We start from the raw sequence: 16,133 nt of genomic DNA, 5'->3' as shown, positions 1-16,133 counted from the left end.
TAGATTCCTCATGCAGACTCATATCTTCTTCTCTCAGCATGGCATCCTGTATAATACAATTTTGATGTTTTTCCTTCACCTTTGCCATTTTTGGCACCAATTTATCAACAGAGGCTTTTTCATTATTACCATATAATCTTGCATCTTGGGCCAAGCAAGTTTTTCCTTCATTGACTGTAGAAAATCCTTCAGCATCAGCTGCACACACCAATTACTTGCATGCTTTGTTGTTCATATCTGCAATTGTTTACTTCATCAGTTGTCAATATTGTTGCTCCTACCAAATCATATTTTTTTTTCTATTTCCTAGCAAGCAACCAAGCAATATTTTTTTGAACATCTTTTTAAGAAACACTAACACAAATTCTTCCTCTTTTATATTGAGAGAGTAATGATTTTATAGTGTAATTTTTGTTTAATTAGTCACATAAAATATATATTAGCGTAATCTAATTGGCTGTAATTTATTAAATTCATTCTTTTTCTTCCATTTATATAACGTTCTTATGCAAAGCAGTATCTTCTAACGCAAAACTTTAAAAACATTTGGCTTTATATCAAATAATATTATCAAAATATCAATTTCTTTGAAATTTGTGGCCTTCCAAACTGCATTAAGCTTAATTATGTGGTAATTGATATTTGTTACTATTAGTTTGTTAGGTAAGAATATAATGGCATGATTCATGGTTGTCTTCAATAAATTAATAGTAGCCAATCATACAACTAAACTTTTATGATAAATGGCACATTCTTCTTTGAGAAAGGCCCCATTTTTAAAAATTTTAATTTATGCACAAAGCTCATTTGAGTTTATAAAAGAAATTATCAAAGTTTTTTCAAACAAAAGTTTAGAAATGCGATTCATTGAAAACTCATCAAATTTTAAAATCGATTTATTAAATCTTAAAATCGATTCACCAAACCTGAAACTGTTTCATTAAACTCTAAACTCAATTGAAAAAACTCTAAAATTAATTTAAATCCTCAAATCAATTCACCAAACTCTAAACTCAATTCAAAAAACTTTAAAATCAATTCACCAAACTCTAGACTGATTCAAAAAATCTTAAACCCAATTCTCCAAATCCTAAAACTAATTTACCAAACCCTAAAAACGATTCACTAAATCCTAAACCCGAGTCAAGAAACCTTAAAATTGATGCACAAAATCCTAAACCACTTCATTAAACCAAAAATTGATTCATCAAATCTTAAAACCAATTCAAACCAATTGAGGTTTTAAAAAAAAAAACTATTTAATGAGATTTTTTTTACATTCATAAAAAGTGTAAAGAGAATTATATTTTTTTCACTTTCATTTTTATTTGGTCTAATTTTTTTTCCACTTGATTTCATTTTTCTATTTCCAATTTATTTTATTTTTTTCTTTTAATTTAAAACTTATGAAATTAATGAAGCTAAATAATTTATTTTTTATTTATTAAAAATAAATGAAAATATTATCAATTAATTTGTATATATCCTAAAAATACTTATTAGTATCTTAACTTCCTTTATAATATTTCTTACAAAAGTTTCAACATAGCCAAACAAACCCTTAATATACCATCAATCAAAATTAGACGTCTGCATACTTTACTTCCTTAATATTCCTTAATGCCTGTAGTCAAGCATGTATGAACAAAACATATAATTGAGATTAAGATAATTGAAAACGTTTGTCACAATTAATATGCAAAATTGGTCTCCACATCTTAGACTCATTATTAGCAAAATAATGGACGGAAAAAAACATTATTGTAAAATCCAAACATAGCCATCAAAGTAAACTCTGGTTGCTGGACTAGAAAAAACCAGCAAGGGAGGCAACAAACCAAGGTTTGAATCCCTTTATCAATGTGTAGTGTCTCATGCTTTTCTTCTATACTTGTTTCAGTTTTCCTCCTCCGCTTCTCCAGCAGGTATACAATTCTGTGACAGTATTTGCAAGGCTGGTCTGGTCTTCCCAAATAACTGCTCATAGATCAATGAGAATCCAAGTTAACAACACTGAAGCAATGGAAAGCATTACTATTTATAATGACTTTGAAGGCAAAGATAAGGAGTAAAAAAATGGACCTCACCATACTATCATTCTTGTCTTCTTTGTTCTTCTTAAGGTCAGCGATCTTTAGTTTGTCAAACTTCTTTGTTAGCTTCTTTAGATTCCTTAGACTCATATCTTCCAATTTCTGCATAGTTTCCTCATCAATGATGTTCTTGTTTTTCTTCACCTTTGCCAGGCTAGGCTCCACTTCCTTCTCGCTGTTATTGTCAATGTTCTCCTTATTTTTATCTGAAACTTGCGTCATCTTTGGAATTGTTGGCTGTTTCTTGCTTGAAGATTTCCTTGGTGTAGAACGAGTTGGCTGAGAAAATTGAGCTGTCAATGGTGACAATGGTATTGAGCTTGTTCTTGCACTGTTGGAGACAAGAGAAGCACAAGGACTCGTTAGCTTTGCAGCAGTGGGACTTTTCTTCTGTGAAGGGACTTCCTGGGTGGTCTCTGCATATTCCTCTGCTGCCTTTACACAGACATCAACCAATGCTTCTGCATCACCAGAATCCAGAATCTTGTCAACTGAGATATCAACAGCAACTGACTGTGGAGCATTGTAGAATGAAGTTTCTCCCACGTAGATTATTTCAGCTTCAACTACATTTACATCCATCAATGCTTCTTCATTCACCATACTACTCATTGGATCGTCAGAGCAATAGGCGGCTGTTTCACATGGAACTTCCTCTTGTAGTTCATCAACTAAAGTATTGTTGTCAGAACCTGAATTATCATCAACATCTGAAACAACAATATTTGACCCAGTAACAATTTGATCTGGATCATCCTCAGATTCTTCATTTCCCAGCATTTCCAAGGAATCCATAAGGCCTTCAGGCATAGCTGAATCATTTTGAGATGCTTTGCCATCATCATACTCTTCAGCTTCCGGAAGTTTGGCTAGATCATCATTAACTACATTAATGTCACAATCTTTGGCAACTAACTTCTGGCATTCTTCTCCAACCACAGCTTCTATTGGCTCCATATATTCTGCAGATGAAGCATGATCCAAGACCTCAGTGTTCTCATCAGCATGAGAGCCCCCATTGTTTTCAGCTACCAATTCCTCACTTGAGTTGTCAATCTCATATGAGCCTTGAGGAACAGCATAATCATATCCTGCAATGCGACAACCATCATTTACTGAGGGAAAACATAAATGGATAGAGAAACCTTTTTTAACAAATTGAACAATTCCAAAGAGGGAATACAAAAGCTATCATACCCTTTGGATCCATGGTTCCATCAGACATATCTGCCAGCTTGTCAGCACTTTCAGCCAAATAAGCATCTGGCTCATTGGTCTTCTCATCAGGGTATGCATCATTTGTATCTAAGGCTAAGAGACAGTACAAATTATCAGGTTTTTGAGAACCAGCCTCTGATATCACTGTGCAATCATATTCTGCATTGTGAACATCATCTTTCAAGTCCCTTTCACCTTCAAGGGACACACTTAAATTTCGAGCCAAAGTTTCTTCTGATGTAGGTCCTGTATATTCATGATCAGACTCATCAATCCTACTTCAGTAATGAGATAGTGTGTAAAAAATCTGAAAATTGAAATCTCAAATTCATTAAAACAACGAATACCAGATTGACGATTCTTGTTCTCTTCAATTTCATCCTCCACCATTTCGTCAATCTTCACAGGCTCCATTCTTCCACTCTCCTTCAAACTCAACCCTTCCATGCTCTTCTCCAACAACCTTACTGACCGCCTCGTACCATAGCCCTGTTGAACTGACCCTTCGCCTTTCTGAGCCTCCACTTTCCTCCTAGTAGATCCCACTCCAGCCCTTCTCCTGTTACTCTGCGAAGCTGGAGTTTCAAGCAGATCACTCTTCTTCTGCTCCCCAACTTCAGGCTCAGTTCTTTGAGCCCTTCTCCTGGTAGTAGTAGCCACAACAGGAGTCTCAGACACATTCACATTCTTGTTTTCTTCGTCCAATTCCATAGTTCTTCTTGTCATTCTCCGGGTTCGGGTCGTTGTTTGGCTGCTTGGAGGTTCTTCCTTGGTGGGTTTTCTCCGTGTCGACGTCCTAGTCACGGTAGAGGGGATTTCTTGGGATGATTTGTTCATGGTTTTTTCTGGGGATTGAGATTGATTCATGAGCTCATCAAGTCCTTCAACCTGAAATAATGATTTACAAAGAATGTTACTATCAGGGAATTGAGTTCTTCTACAAAATTGGGGCTTTCAAGAAAATAAGCCTTTATTTTCCTATGAATGTTGAAATGAATGAACTTGGTCCCTAGGAAACTGGGTTTTTGTTTTTCGTTTCAAGAAAATGAGTCTTTTCCCCTGAATATTTTATCAGGTAAATGGATTCTTAAGAAACATGGTTTTTTATTCAACAAGATTATTCTTTTTCCCTATGTTTCCTTGGCAACCAAACAGAACCATTTCAATAATTAAAAAATCTAGCAACGGGTACTGTAAATTCACTGAAAATTAAATACTTTTGAAACTTCAAAAACATAAAAGTCCAGAAATTGATTGACTGAAGAGATATTTTATATTATCAATCATATAAATGAAACAGTTCAGACATGAACATCAACTGCAGCGAAATTTTTTGCCTTGACTTTCCTAGCAACCAATCAAAATATAAAGAGAAACAAAAACTGGGTATTTAAGGATTGCAAAAAAGAGAAAAATAAAGCTTACAATCTCAAGAGCTTTGAGCGCATCAGCCATAGCAACATTGGTAATATTAGCTGGGATCTTGTTCTTCTTGCAAAGAGTCTGGAGCTCTTTCCTTGTAAGGCAATGGAAATCCATTTTTTTTTCAATGGACAACAAAAGAAAAGAAACGGAGAGAGTTTGCTTTTCTTGTTTGGTTACTGAGAAAGATTTTTCTTCGTTTTGATGTAGCAGAGGCGAGGGAAGAAATGCGGCATTTAAATGAGTAAAGGAAGAAAGAGACGTTGCGGAAAACCCTAGACAATCTGACCGTTGGAGCGGCTGCATTTTGAAATTTGAATTTGCGGTATTGTGGGTTTATTGTATTACTATTACTATTACTATTACTATTACTATTACTATTTTTGGTCACATGACTGCCAAAATAATTCCATGTATAAAATTAATTACAAATTATTGGTTTACCATTTTGCATAAAAAATTTCCAATAATTAGAAATTTTAATTTGGTTCCTTATTATATATCTTTTTTTCTTTTTCCAATTAAAGAAATATGTTTGATGGTGTATTGCAATGATCCAAAGTCCAAACTTGGGCCAGGCTTTTATTGGGTCAATGTAGATGTCCCTTCTAAGAACATAATATATTCACACCAAAGGAAAAGTTTCTGGGTTCTATCAAGATCTAAGTATAGGTAAAAATGCACTATAACTGTAGTCAACTTCCACTTTTTGTATGCTTACCTCTCTATTGTTTTATTATTTATTTTTTTTTTAAGAAAGATGAATATTTCATTGCTTCATCAACATCAATACACTGTAAGTGACTTTACATAATATATTATAATTATTACTCACAATATTGCATAAAACATGAAAGATGAACTTCATTAAAAACTTTATTATGGAAAAATTTAATGGGATAAAAATCATAATAAGGAAAAAAGAGTACCCAAGCTAATCGTGCAATACAAATAACCAAATCTAAACCTACACACCCTTTAATTAATTGGTCAACCATGCATCTTTAATCACAAAATCTCTAAGTAGGTTTGGTATGAGAGAAGCATCTCTCCATATAGATTGATTTGTTGGCATATCCTTAGCAAACTTTGCGACCATATGAGCCATCATGTTGCTTTTCCTAAGCACATGCTTCGCAATCTGCGTTGCCATCCCTTCCGTTAAAACAACACAATCCTCTACTAATAAACCCAAAGCTCCTTTGAAACTTTTACTCGAAATCCATCCAGCCACTAAGGGGTTGTTGACTTCCATTTCATCAAGCATGATATTACTTTCTAAACACATCATCACTACCCACGTAACAATCCTCAATTCCACCTCATAAGCACATGAGTTGTGTAACATCTTTTTTGCACCCATGAGTACCACACCACCAGTAAAGTTTCTAACCACAAAACTCACAGCCATCATCATGGCTTCACCATCCCTTACAAATAAAGCAACATTTGAGTTAAACTTTAGACTATGCGACATACTCCAAGGTCTCTTTATTGTTTTATTTGAGTCTTTGTTTTTTTTTTTTACAAGTAAATTTATTAATATACATAAAGAATCATCCTTTTCAACATGAAACTTACGATTATAAAGCTAAAATCATATACTCCGATCAAATGTTACATTACAAAAAAATAAACACAACCTCATTAAAAACAAAACTCTACCAAAGAAAATTTTAAATTTCCTGCTTGTCTAGAAAATTGCCATCATCAAGATTCTTATAGGGGTGAAAATGGTTGCCTTATAATAAGGTATCCGCGAATGCCTAACCCGATTATATAGGATTAAGGTATTTTATATTCAAGTTTGGGATAGGTTCAGGTCATAATTTTACTACTAGTATTGAATTTAGGTAAAGGTCGGATAATACTTTTTAGTTCCTGATACCTGAACCCAATTATATATTATATCGTATATAATAGATAATTAAATATGTAAAATTTTATTGATGTCGGAAATGAAAATTTTCATTTATAGTATATTATTGTTAATCAAATTATTAATGATATATTATTAATATATTTAAATAATAAAACCTTTAAATTATTAATTATGTTCAAATAACATCACATTACAAGGAGTATAAGTACTATTATATATATTTCAAAGCCTTATGATTAAATATAGCAATTAGTTATACTTGTATTAAATATAATAAGTATTACATGTCAAATTTAGAACATAAATAATATGATTATGTGTTAAAGTCATGGAATATGTAATTATAAGTTTTTAAATAGATATAAGTTATATAATATTAATATATCATTAATAAATATTACACTTATAGTATATAGTATTGTATTGTTTATGTAAACCTATGTCCTATTATGTTAATAGGTTATAAACATTAATATATTTATTTATATATAAACATTACTATCTACTATATATTTATTAACATATTAAATAGGTTATATTTAATAATAATTACTATGACTATATCCTACGTATTAATAAGTTATATGAATGGATTATAATATTAATATATTTAATTTATACATAAATATTATTATATACTTATTATGATAAAATAATTTGTTAGTTATCATTATTATATAAAAGAACTTGTAATTTACAAAAATTATTACTTATAATGTTATTAGTGTTGCATTTATGCTTACATCAATAGAACATATTAAAGTATTGCTATTAAGTGATAATAACTATTAACAACTTTTCATTTATATATACAAATAAGAACATAATAGACATAATAATTACAGCTTAAAAGTTGTTTGAGATATTTGTTTTTGATTATTTAAATTGTTGTTTGAGATATTAGTTTTTGGTTATTTAAATTTAAATTTTATTATTTATTTACTTTTATAAATTTAATTATTAGTGAATTATATACATGTAAAATATAATTTATTATTGTATACAGATTCGGGTTTGAGTAATCGGGTAGCATAAAGAGTATAATTATTTGTTTTACATAATTGAGTTTTTTAAACAAGTTTGAATAATTATCAGATAGTGAGATGGTAATAGGTTTGGGTTGGGATAGTAGATTTTAAAAGTATTTGTATTGTTGTAGGGTTTGGGCACTTTACTACTTAAATTTGGATTCGAGTACTATCTAAACATTTGGTTCATTAGTTGGTACATAATTTCCTTGTTTAAAAAATAAAGTTTGAATCCTTTTCTTCAAATTCAAAAAAAAATAATCCAAATTCGAATAGCAAAATTCGAATCTCCTTTCTCTCAATTTCAAAAGAAAAAAAAAATTAAATTTGAGTATCTCAAAATTAATAAGTACTTTACCCATCGACTTCCCTAAAAAAATGACATCCCTAGTCAAGAAGCTAACCCACATTTTAAAAAAAAGTTCACAATCATCTATCACCAAAGCATAATCAACAATGCCTCGAAAAAAACACCAACACAAGATATAAATTAAGTACTTCATCTTTTGCCAGTTACTCCATAATCCCATTGACACTTCCGCAAGGTGTGAAGAATCTTTAAATTTACCGTTTTTTTTTGGAAAGTGCACGATTTTGATTATCTAATTCCTATATTTTCAAGGTACACATAAATTTAAATAAATCTAATAAAAAATATTTGTTACAAAATAAATATATATTTAAATAAATTTAATAAAATACATTATTCAAGTTATCTAAAAATATCCTAATTCTTTACATAAGCATTTTTTGTCCATTTTAATGAAAGTTTTTAATTAAAAGATTAAAATTGTAATCATTTAAAATGTTTTAAATTTTTTTAAAAAAATTAAAAGATTAGATGTCAAATTATAATTTTATTAATGAGACAAGGACCCCCGATGTGTATTATTTGTCCAAGTATCATTGGTCGAGAAAGAAAAAGACTCTCGAAGAATACATTGAATTATTAAAACTTGAAATTTCAAAAAATTTCAAATTCAAATTCATCTATAAATCAAATAAAAATGTTAATTAGATAATCCAAAATCATATATTTACGATGATTGAGAAAGAAGGAATGGAAGAAAGAAAGAAAGATGGGAAGGGTTTTTAAGATTTGGGGGCAATACCACAAAAAATAATATTAGAGGTGGAAATACCACACAAAAACAATATTTTTTGTATTAAAATAAACAAAATCACAAAATTTAGCAATATTAGTAAAAAAAAGGAATTAAGATCAAATTTGACATTATATGAGTCAATATTAAATTTTGTTATTGTACTTCAATTAAGTCAAATTTTGTCACTATGATTCCCAATTTTTTTTAATTTTTAAATATAAAATAATAAAATTGATGAAAATGTATCATTTATATTAACAAAATATTTTGTAAAATATTTTAATTTTACTATTTCGTATTCAAAAACTAATGAACTAAAAAGTAGAGTAACAATATATGTAGTATGCAAAATATTGCAATTCTATTATTAGTTTTATTTGAGAATCAATTGAAATGAAAAATATAATGATAAAATTTATCAAGTTTGGAGTACAAACACAATAAATTTAAAAAGAAATTAGGGTGGATTAAAAAAGAAAATTGCGCTTACAAAAACGGCAGCTTGTAGTTTGTCGTAGGTAGAGTTGTAACCGGACTGGACTGCCCTCGACGTGTGCGCATCTGGCTCGGGCCAAATCCTACACACGTTTAGCACGCTTTTAGAATAAAAAATGTTCAGCAACGGAAAATTAAAAGAAACTTCTAGACACACAGAAAGGAAAAAGGGCGAGAGGGAGAGTCCTTTCCAAATTTCAACTGACCATTTTTTTTTAAAAAAAAAATATTTAGAAATGAACAAAAATCCCCAAATCTAATTTCTGAATGGAAACCCTAACCCTAACCCTCATCCTCACCCGAATCCCCCTTTTCGGATCCCTCGCTTTATCCCGCTTTCGGATCCTCCGTTTCTCCCTCTTCTTCGCCGGAGGCTGAAACCCCTTGAATTTAATTAAATTTTTAATTTTTTTTGTTGGTTTTCCTTTCGTTTCTGTTTCTTTTTATAGGTATAGATGGGAAATCGTTAATTGTACCGAAATTAGAGAAAGAGGGATAAAGATAGAGAGAGTAAGAGAGTTTAGAGAGGTAGAGATGGAGAGTGGGGCAGGATCAGATGGAGGGGGTGTCGGGTCGATCGTGTGGGTACGCAGGAGGAACGGTTCATGGTGGCCGGGAAAGATACTGGGGCCCGAAGAGTTGCCGGCGTCTCACCTTACGTCTCCGAGGACTGGGACTCCGGTCAAACTTCTTGGCAGAGAGGATGCCAGCGTGTAAGTCTCTTATAATTGGCTCTCTGTTTTTTTTTTAATAATTTGTGAATTTTATTGGCTTAATTTGTTTTAGCATGCAAAAAAAATAAAAAAAGGAAACAAATTGGGAGCTTTTATCTTGATCGTTAGAAGCCTAGGCTAGTAGGGATTTAGGATAGAGTTGAACTAGTGGAAGAATAGATATTTAGTGTGATTTATGTCAATGTTAGGAGAGTTTAGGGCAAATATAGTTAGGATGTTCTGAGTCTTATGTACTTAATGTACGAATATGTTAAGGTTAACTGATCTTGAAGAGAAAAGTCTACAAATATTAGAGGTGAAGGAGAAATGAAGCATTTTAATGATTTGTTATGATATGGAACTGGGTTTGATTCATTAATGGTTTTCTTAGAATGTTGTGACAATCAATGATTTACTCCAGAGTCTAGTCCTTTGTACCCTGCAAAAAGTTTTGTGCAGATCTAAATATAGGTAGTTGTAGCTCCATCTTGTATGGTTTCTATGGCTAGAATATATATATTTGTATTTCTTTATGATTTCCAATTAAAGAGAGGGTGGAGAAGAGGGAGGAAAACTTATCAGAACATTCCATTCAAACCTTTTATTCATCTATTGTTTGGACTTTGGACCTGTAAAGAAAAACTGAAAGTTATTTGTAAGCCGCACCACCACAGACAGATTTTCTTGATGGCACATTATATGCTATATTATTCAATGAAAGGCAATGTAATGTTTTGACATCATTAATGTCCCTAGAATGATGTTTAGACTGTTATGTAAGTCAAGGAAGGCCACAAAGGATAGGATTTTCTCCCTTATGTAACATACTTCTACTTGTTGAATTTTATTGCCTTTTAACCATATTCTGAACAATGGAACCTAGAAATATTTGTTATTTTATTGCTTCTTTACTATCGATGTTAGGTAGGATATGCTAGATTAATATATCATACATTTCTGTTAAAGATACAAATTAAACCTGATTTTAGAAGTTAGGAGAAATGGTATTTATGTTGTCATTAGAATCATATTCTACGTGATAATAAGTTAGCAGGTGCTCTTTCCAAGTTTTAGGCCAGCAAAACCAGCTTTGCTTTCCACTAGCATTTAAGTTTATAAGAAGGTAGTATAGCATATGTGATGCATCTTTGACCTCTAGTATACTAATTTGATTGTCAATTTACTTAGAGTCTATTGACTGCCACGCATTTGTTTCATTAATGTTTTCTGTACTTTGTTGCAATCTTAGTCTGTTTGTGATCTTAGAATAGATGCTGTTTGGTTTAGTAAATCAATTCCCGTCACTTTTTCCTGGAAAATCCTTCTGTTGTATGGAAATACTGCTAACTTTCCTTCCCCTGTTCTCTTTTATGCGGATACCTTCCCTATCCAGTCAAGTACTCTCCCCATTAGTCTGCAAATTTTTTAAAGTTATCTTATTCTGGTAAACTGATGTGGAAAATGTGCAAATGATTTGTAGGCAGATAACTTTATCAACTTGCATTGTTTCCGTTGGTGTGCAACTATTTTTCTGTGGTAATTCTATTGTGAGAATTCATATGACTTCCTTTTGCTTTATTGCCTTCATTTTGTGCATATTTTTAAAGATATAGTCTTTATGATGTCATGGCTGAATTTTGGTTCCAAAGCCATTTTTTATTAGCATTTTCTTTTATTAAGTATAATCTGCTGTTCCTTTTTCAATTTATTTATTCTTGTAAGAATGCTTTCATTTTTTGGTCTTCTCAGTGATTGGTACAATTTAGAAAAGTCTAAGCGTGTGAAGGCATTTCGATGTGGGGAGTTTGATGATTGCATTGAGAGGGCAGAATCCTCACAAGGTATGCCACCCAAGAAAAGAGAGAAATATGCTCGACGGGAAGATGCTATCCTTCATGCACTTGAACTTGAAAAGGAATTGTTGAGAAAGCAAGGAAAATTGGATAGACCTTCTGATGCAAGAAGTAAATCATCTGGCTCTGCTAAAAAGGATTCTGGAGGTTCAGATATTAGTAATGGAAAACCTGGGAACTCAAAATCCAATCAATCCAGGAGTCAAGATACTTCCATCAAGGGTGAAATAGTGAGCAGCCCCAGACATTTGAGAAAAGACCAAGTTGGAAATCCTATTTGGGAAAATGATCATTCTGAAAACATACCCCGGATGAGAGGATTGCAGGACTTGGGGCTCAAGACTGCATGTGCGAAACAAAAGCCTACATCTTTTGGTGCTTTGGATGTTGACGATACTCTATCTCCTTCCAGCAGAGTTTCTAGCATGGGAAGAACCACACACATTAATGGTAAATCTTTTTTAGATGAAAGGAAAAGGTTACATGAGGGATTTGCTGAGGAGCTTTTGGTCAAGAGATGTGACGGGAGGCAGCCTTTTTTCTTCAAGTATTGCAGATTAGTGCAAAATTAGGATTCCCTTACTTTTTGCAACCTGACTTTGGTGCTGTTTCTTCTTCTATTTCAGGAGGAGAGCAGATGGGAGGTGCTTCCCGAGCAAAAAGGAGCAGATGCATGTACTTGCCAGCTGAGTCTTTTGATGCTCTAGATTATAAAGAAGTTCCTGCAAACCAGATTGAGATGTCCCCTTCCCGTTTTGTGGAATGTGATTCTTATCCTTTTCCTAGTCACTTGATTGAAGATAATACTAGAGAGTTCTTGGAAGATATTGAATCTGGTTCTTCTGAATCAGCTTCCTCTGAATCTGAGTCAGAGTCTGATTCTTCTGAGACTGAACCAGATATGGATGAGGATATCACTTCACTCTCAGGTTTACCTTTTTTAGTCTTAACTCTATTTTCATGCATTGTGTTGGGAAGATTATCTTGCATCCTGGCTAAATGTTTTGTTTCCTTTAGGATAGAGCATATCCTGCAGCCATGCAATCCAGCTTTTGCTGTCTTTCGATCTATCTTGAAAACCTTATGTTTCACATACTGTTCTCTGAACACCATTAATGGTATTTAGTTCTAAACATACTTGCCTTAACTTTGATTTCCCCCTCTCTGAAATTATTGATTCTGCGGCAACTTTGGACTTGTTTGCAGTACTACAGCTATGTTCTTCGAGTCGTAGGTTGTGGTTGGGGGAAGGGAATTTATATGTTCTTAAATAAACAACCTGGATTAGAGATGCTCTGCAATTCTGTTTTCTGGTCAATTACTTTGAAGGTGTATATGAGTTCTTGTTTACTTTGACATGCTTATGTTATCTGCTTCAGGAAGTATGTTCGTAATATCAGGGTGACTGTTTTGGGAAGGGTTCTACTAGCTTAGTGCCACCCACACGTGGGTGAAAAAAGAATGACAAAAAGGTGAATAAACTAATGAAAGTGGGAAAGACAGAAAAGAGAGATAACGGAGAGAAACTAGGTACTGGTAATCGTTGATTGTTAAGAACTATTTGAAATTCTCTTTTATATTAATAATTTACTTACTATTACAAAATTTGCTCAAGGGGTTATGGTGTAAAGTAGTCAAATTTCATAGTTGAAAACTAACGTGAGACTTAAGTAATAGTGGAGATCTAGAATGAATTTTGAATGTTGGTTTATTGGCTATATATGGAATTATAATCTCTCCTTTCTTTTTAGGTTTTAAATATCCTTTTGCAGTGGTTGAGCTAAGGTTAATTAAGTGGGGGGCTAATATAATAATATGAATGAAAATAATATAAACCGCAGTATTTTAAGAGAAGATTACAATTTTGGGGGGCTAATATAATAATATGATGTTTAGTCAGGAAAGCATCATGACCTGTTGAACAATTGGTGGTAATGGATTTATCATTTTTTCTTATTATTTTCTGATTCTCTCTATTCAGGTGCTACTGTACGAATGGATACTCGATTGGGTGCCTTTCAAAGACCTGATACGTTAGGCAGTGGAAGCGTGGGCCTGGAGGAGTCTGATGAGTCATCTCTTTCTGGTGAGATGCCTCACTTTTATTCTCATGATCATCTCTCTGTGCACGAAGCTGTGTCCAAGTGGCAGCTAAAAGGGAAAAGGAACATACGGAATCTGGCAAAAAGATCCATGGATGCAGCAGAGATAAGAGGTTATGATGGACCTGCTCATGGGATATATCACGAAGAAAGGGGAACTTTCAGACAAAGGTTGTTAGGTCAGAGTTCTCGTAGAAATCATGACTTCGATGATGATGTTGATGTTGCTGGTCTGAGTGCAAAAGATTTCGGGACCCAAATGGTTGGGTTTGATGGGAGAGGTTATTCTCGTACAGCAAGGGACTCATCCAGAAGTAGAAATACTTTTAACCGTAATGTCATTGATTGGGAAGGCATGCCTTGGGAGAACCATGCTGCTGTGAAAAGAGAGTGGGAGGACAAAGTGTGGCACTTTGATCCTGTATTTGCTGGCCATCGTAATTTTGGTGCGAGGAAAAGATCTATGTTGATAGATGTAGATTTGAGAGTCCAAGCAGGCTATCAAAAAGAACCTGTACCTATTGTTTCATTGATGAGCAAGTTGGATGGGAAGGCAATTATAGGGCATCCCATTCAAATTGAAGCCCTACAGGACAGTTCAACTGAGACCCTCCTCCCCACTAATGGTTATTTCAGTAATGGAATAATTAACCATGATGGAAATACTTCACTTCCACCGGCATGGAGGACCGCCAAGAGGACCAATTTTAGGGTCCCACGTCCTCACCCACCATTAGCATTGGGTAGTTATGAAGCAGCTGAATATCATTCCTTGGATCATGGAGGAAAACCATCTTTCAAGAGATACAATGTGGGAAGTTCAGAGTATAAGGCAGGTCTGGTTAAAAAGAGCATCTCTCATGTTCCCCGCTCTCCCACAGACAGGAAGTTTCAAAGAAAGTTCCCGAAGAAAGTAAGCTTATCTTCTAGCCAGAAGACAAGAACTCTGTCATCAATTGGTATAGAACAAAATGTCAGTTCGAAGGCTACACATGATAGCGGTAACTGTGAAATGGATGGATTAATCAAACCAGAGTCATCTGGGCCCACAACAGTGGCGTGCATACCTGTCAAACTAGTATTCAGTAGGTTACTTGAAAAGATCAATAGGCCACCATCAAAGGCAGCTAGTAAAGCGATTCTCTCCACTAGTGATGTAGTAAGAGATCCATCATAGATTACATTGTACATTGATACAACGAAACATTAAATATTGTCAGCAAAATAAGCATTGCTAATTTCATCTTTTTGACAAAAAGCATTCCCACCAACATTACGTTGTCAGCATTGTCAAGGTGAGTAGGCTGCATTCTTTCCAATAATTTAGATCAATCAGGTAATCAGCATGTTCATTGCTTGTAGCTTTTTAGGCTTTCACGTTTACAGGACACCTGTTTCTGAGTACTCGATTGAAGAAAAGTATTTTCAGGTCGCAAACAGGTAATGAGAAATTATACCAGAAGTAGGCAGTTTGGAATTTGCATAGATATGTTTATCAGGCCAACCTACTCCATTATTTGGAATACTACAGTAAAGTTTTGGATTTTGTACTCTTGTAGGAGTTAGGAAATGGATGTCTAGTTTTATGAATGTAAATAGATTTTCGGTACAAGTGTGGACATTTTATGGGCCTTACCTATTACAGGACAGAGACCCTGTAGCTGTTGGGAATCTAGTATTTACTTGTATCTATCTGTCTTTCTGAGATGTGTACGCATATGTTATCACCATGGGAGCTGATTTTGCACAATGTGGCCTTATGTGTCAATATCAAAGATAAGACGGCAATGCTATACATTAAAGCAGATAATGACCCAAGATCCAATAGCAAGGTTTTGATAATTGTTGAACCCCTTCGTTTCCCCATATTTGGGTTAAAGCAGGTGTATATTTTTATTGACTTGGAACTAGGATCAAAGCTAATTAAATATACATGTTTAAAGATAAATTTATATGGTCAATGAAAGAACAGCTGTTAAGAGATAATTATTCTGGAGATGATACATTAATGATAATCACATTTTGTGCTTCAGACAAAATATACACAATCAACGTTAAATTTTTGGTGACAGACTTGTTATTAGATAAGTATTGTATAGGTTAAATACCCTTTGATAAGCTAAGCTAGGATAAACCCAACCATCCAAGCCACCGGACGTAAGCTCACTAGTAGTCTACTTCTTAAGCCTGGTAAAGTGCATTCTATCTCACTGGGCCACCT

General features: G+C 33.4%; 2 protein-coding genes across 3 annotated transcripts; one reads left to right on the top strand and one right to left on the bottom strand.

Moving 5' to 3' along the window:
• Positions 1-50: 50 nt before the first annotated feature.
• Positions 51-4,933, bottom strand: LOC110415186 (uncharacterized). Of its 2 annotated transcripts, XR_002445081.2 has the most exons (6): positions 4,737-4,933; positions 3,659-4,199; positions 3,291-3,557; positions 2,088-3,184; positions 1,839-1,977; positions 51-237 (listed from the first exon to the last, which is right to left on the bottom strand). XR_002445081.2 is itself a non-coding variant. In XM_021426751.2 (5 exons), the coding sequence occupies exons 1-5, from the start codon at positions 4,848-4,850 to the stop codon at positions 1,897-1,899; spliced, it is 2,100 nt and encodes a 699-aa protein (XP_021282426.1). In that variant the 5' UTR covers positions 4,851-4,933; the 3' UTR covers positions 1,367-1,896. The 2 variants fall into 2 exon arrangements, 1 of the variants encoding a protein (XP_021282426.1); XM_021426751.2 differs by lacking the exon at positions 51-237 and having other exon boundaries at positions 1,367-1,977.
• A 4,454-nt stretch (positions 4,934-9,387) lies between these two features.
• LOC110414670 (Tudor/PWWP/MBT superfamily protein) lies at positions 9,388-15,170 on the top strand. The gene is made up of 4 exons (XM_021426011.2): positions 9,388-9,957; positions 11,707-12,260; positions 12,437-12,739; positions 13,792-15,170. The coding sequence occupies exons 1-4, from the start codon at positions 9,779-9,781 to the stop codon at positions 15,087-15,089; spliced, it is 2,334 nt and encodes a 777-aa protein (XP_021281686.1). The 5' UTR covers positions 9,388-9,778; the 3' UTR covers positions 15,090-15,170.
• The last annotated feature ends 963 nt before the right edge of the window (positions 15,171-16,133 follow it).

This window comes from Theobroma umbraticum, unplaced genomic scaffold (genome assembly GCF_002168275.2).
Source record: "Theobroma umbraticum cultivar Fairchild unplaced genomic scaffold, ASM216827v3 scaffold_147.0, whole genome shotgun sequence".
NCBI lineage: Eukaryota > Viridiplantae > Streptophyta > Magnoliopsida > Malvales > Malvaceae > Theobroma > Theobroma umbraticum.
The sequence above is the reverse complement of the archived record's forward strand: the minus strand, read 5'-3'. Positions and strand labels throughout refer to the sequence as shown.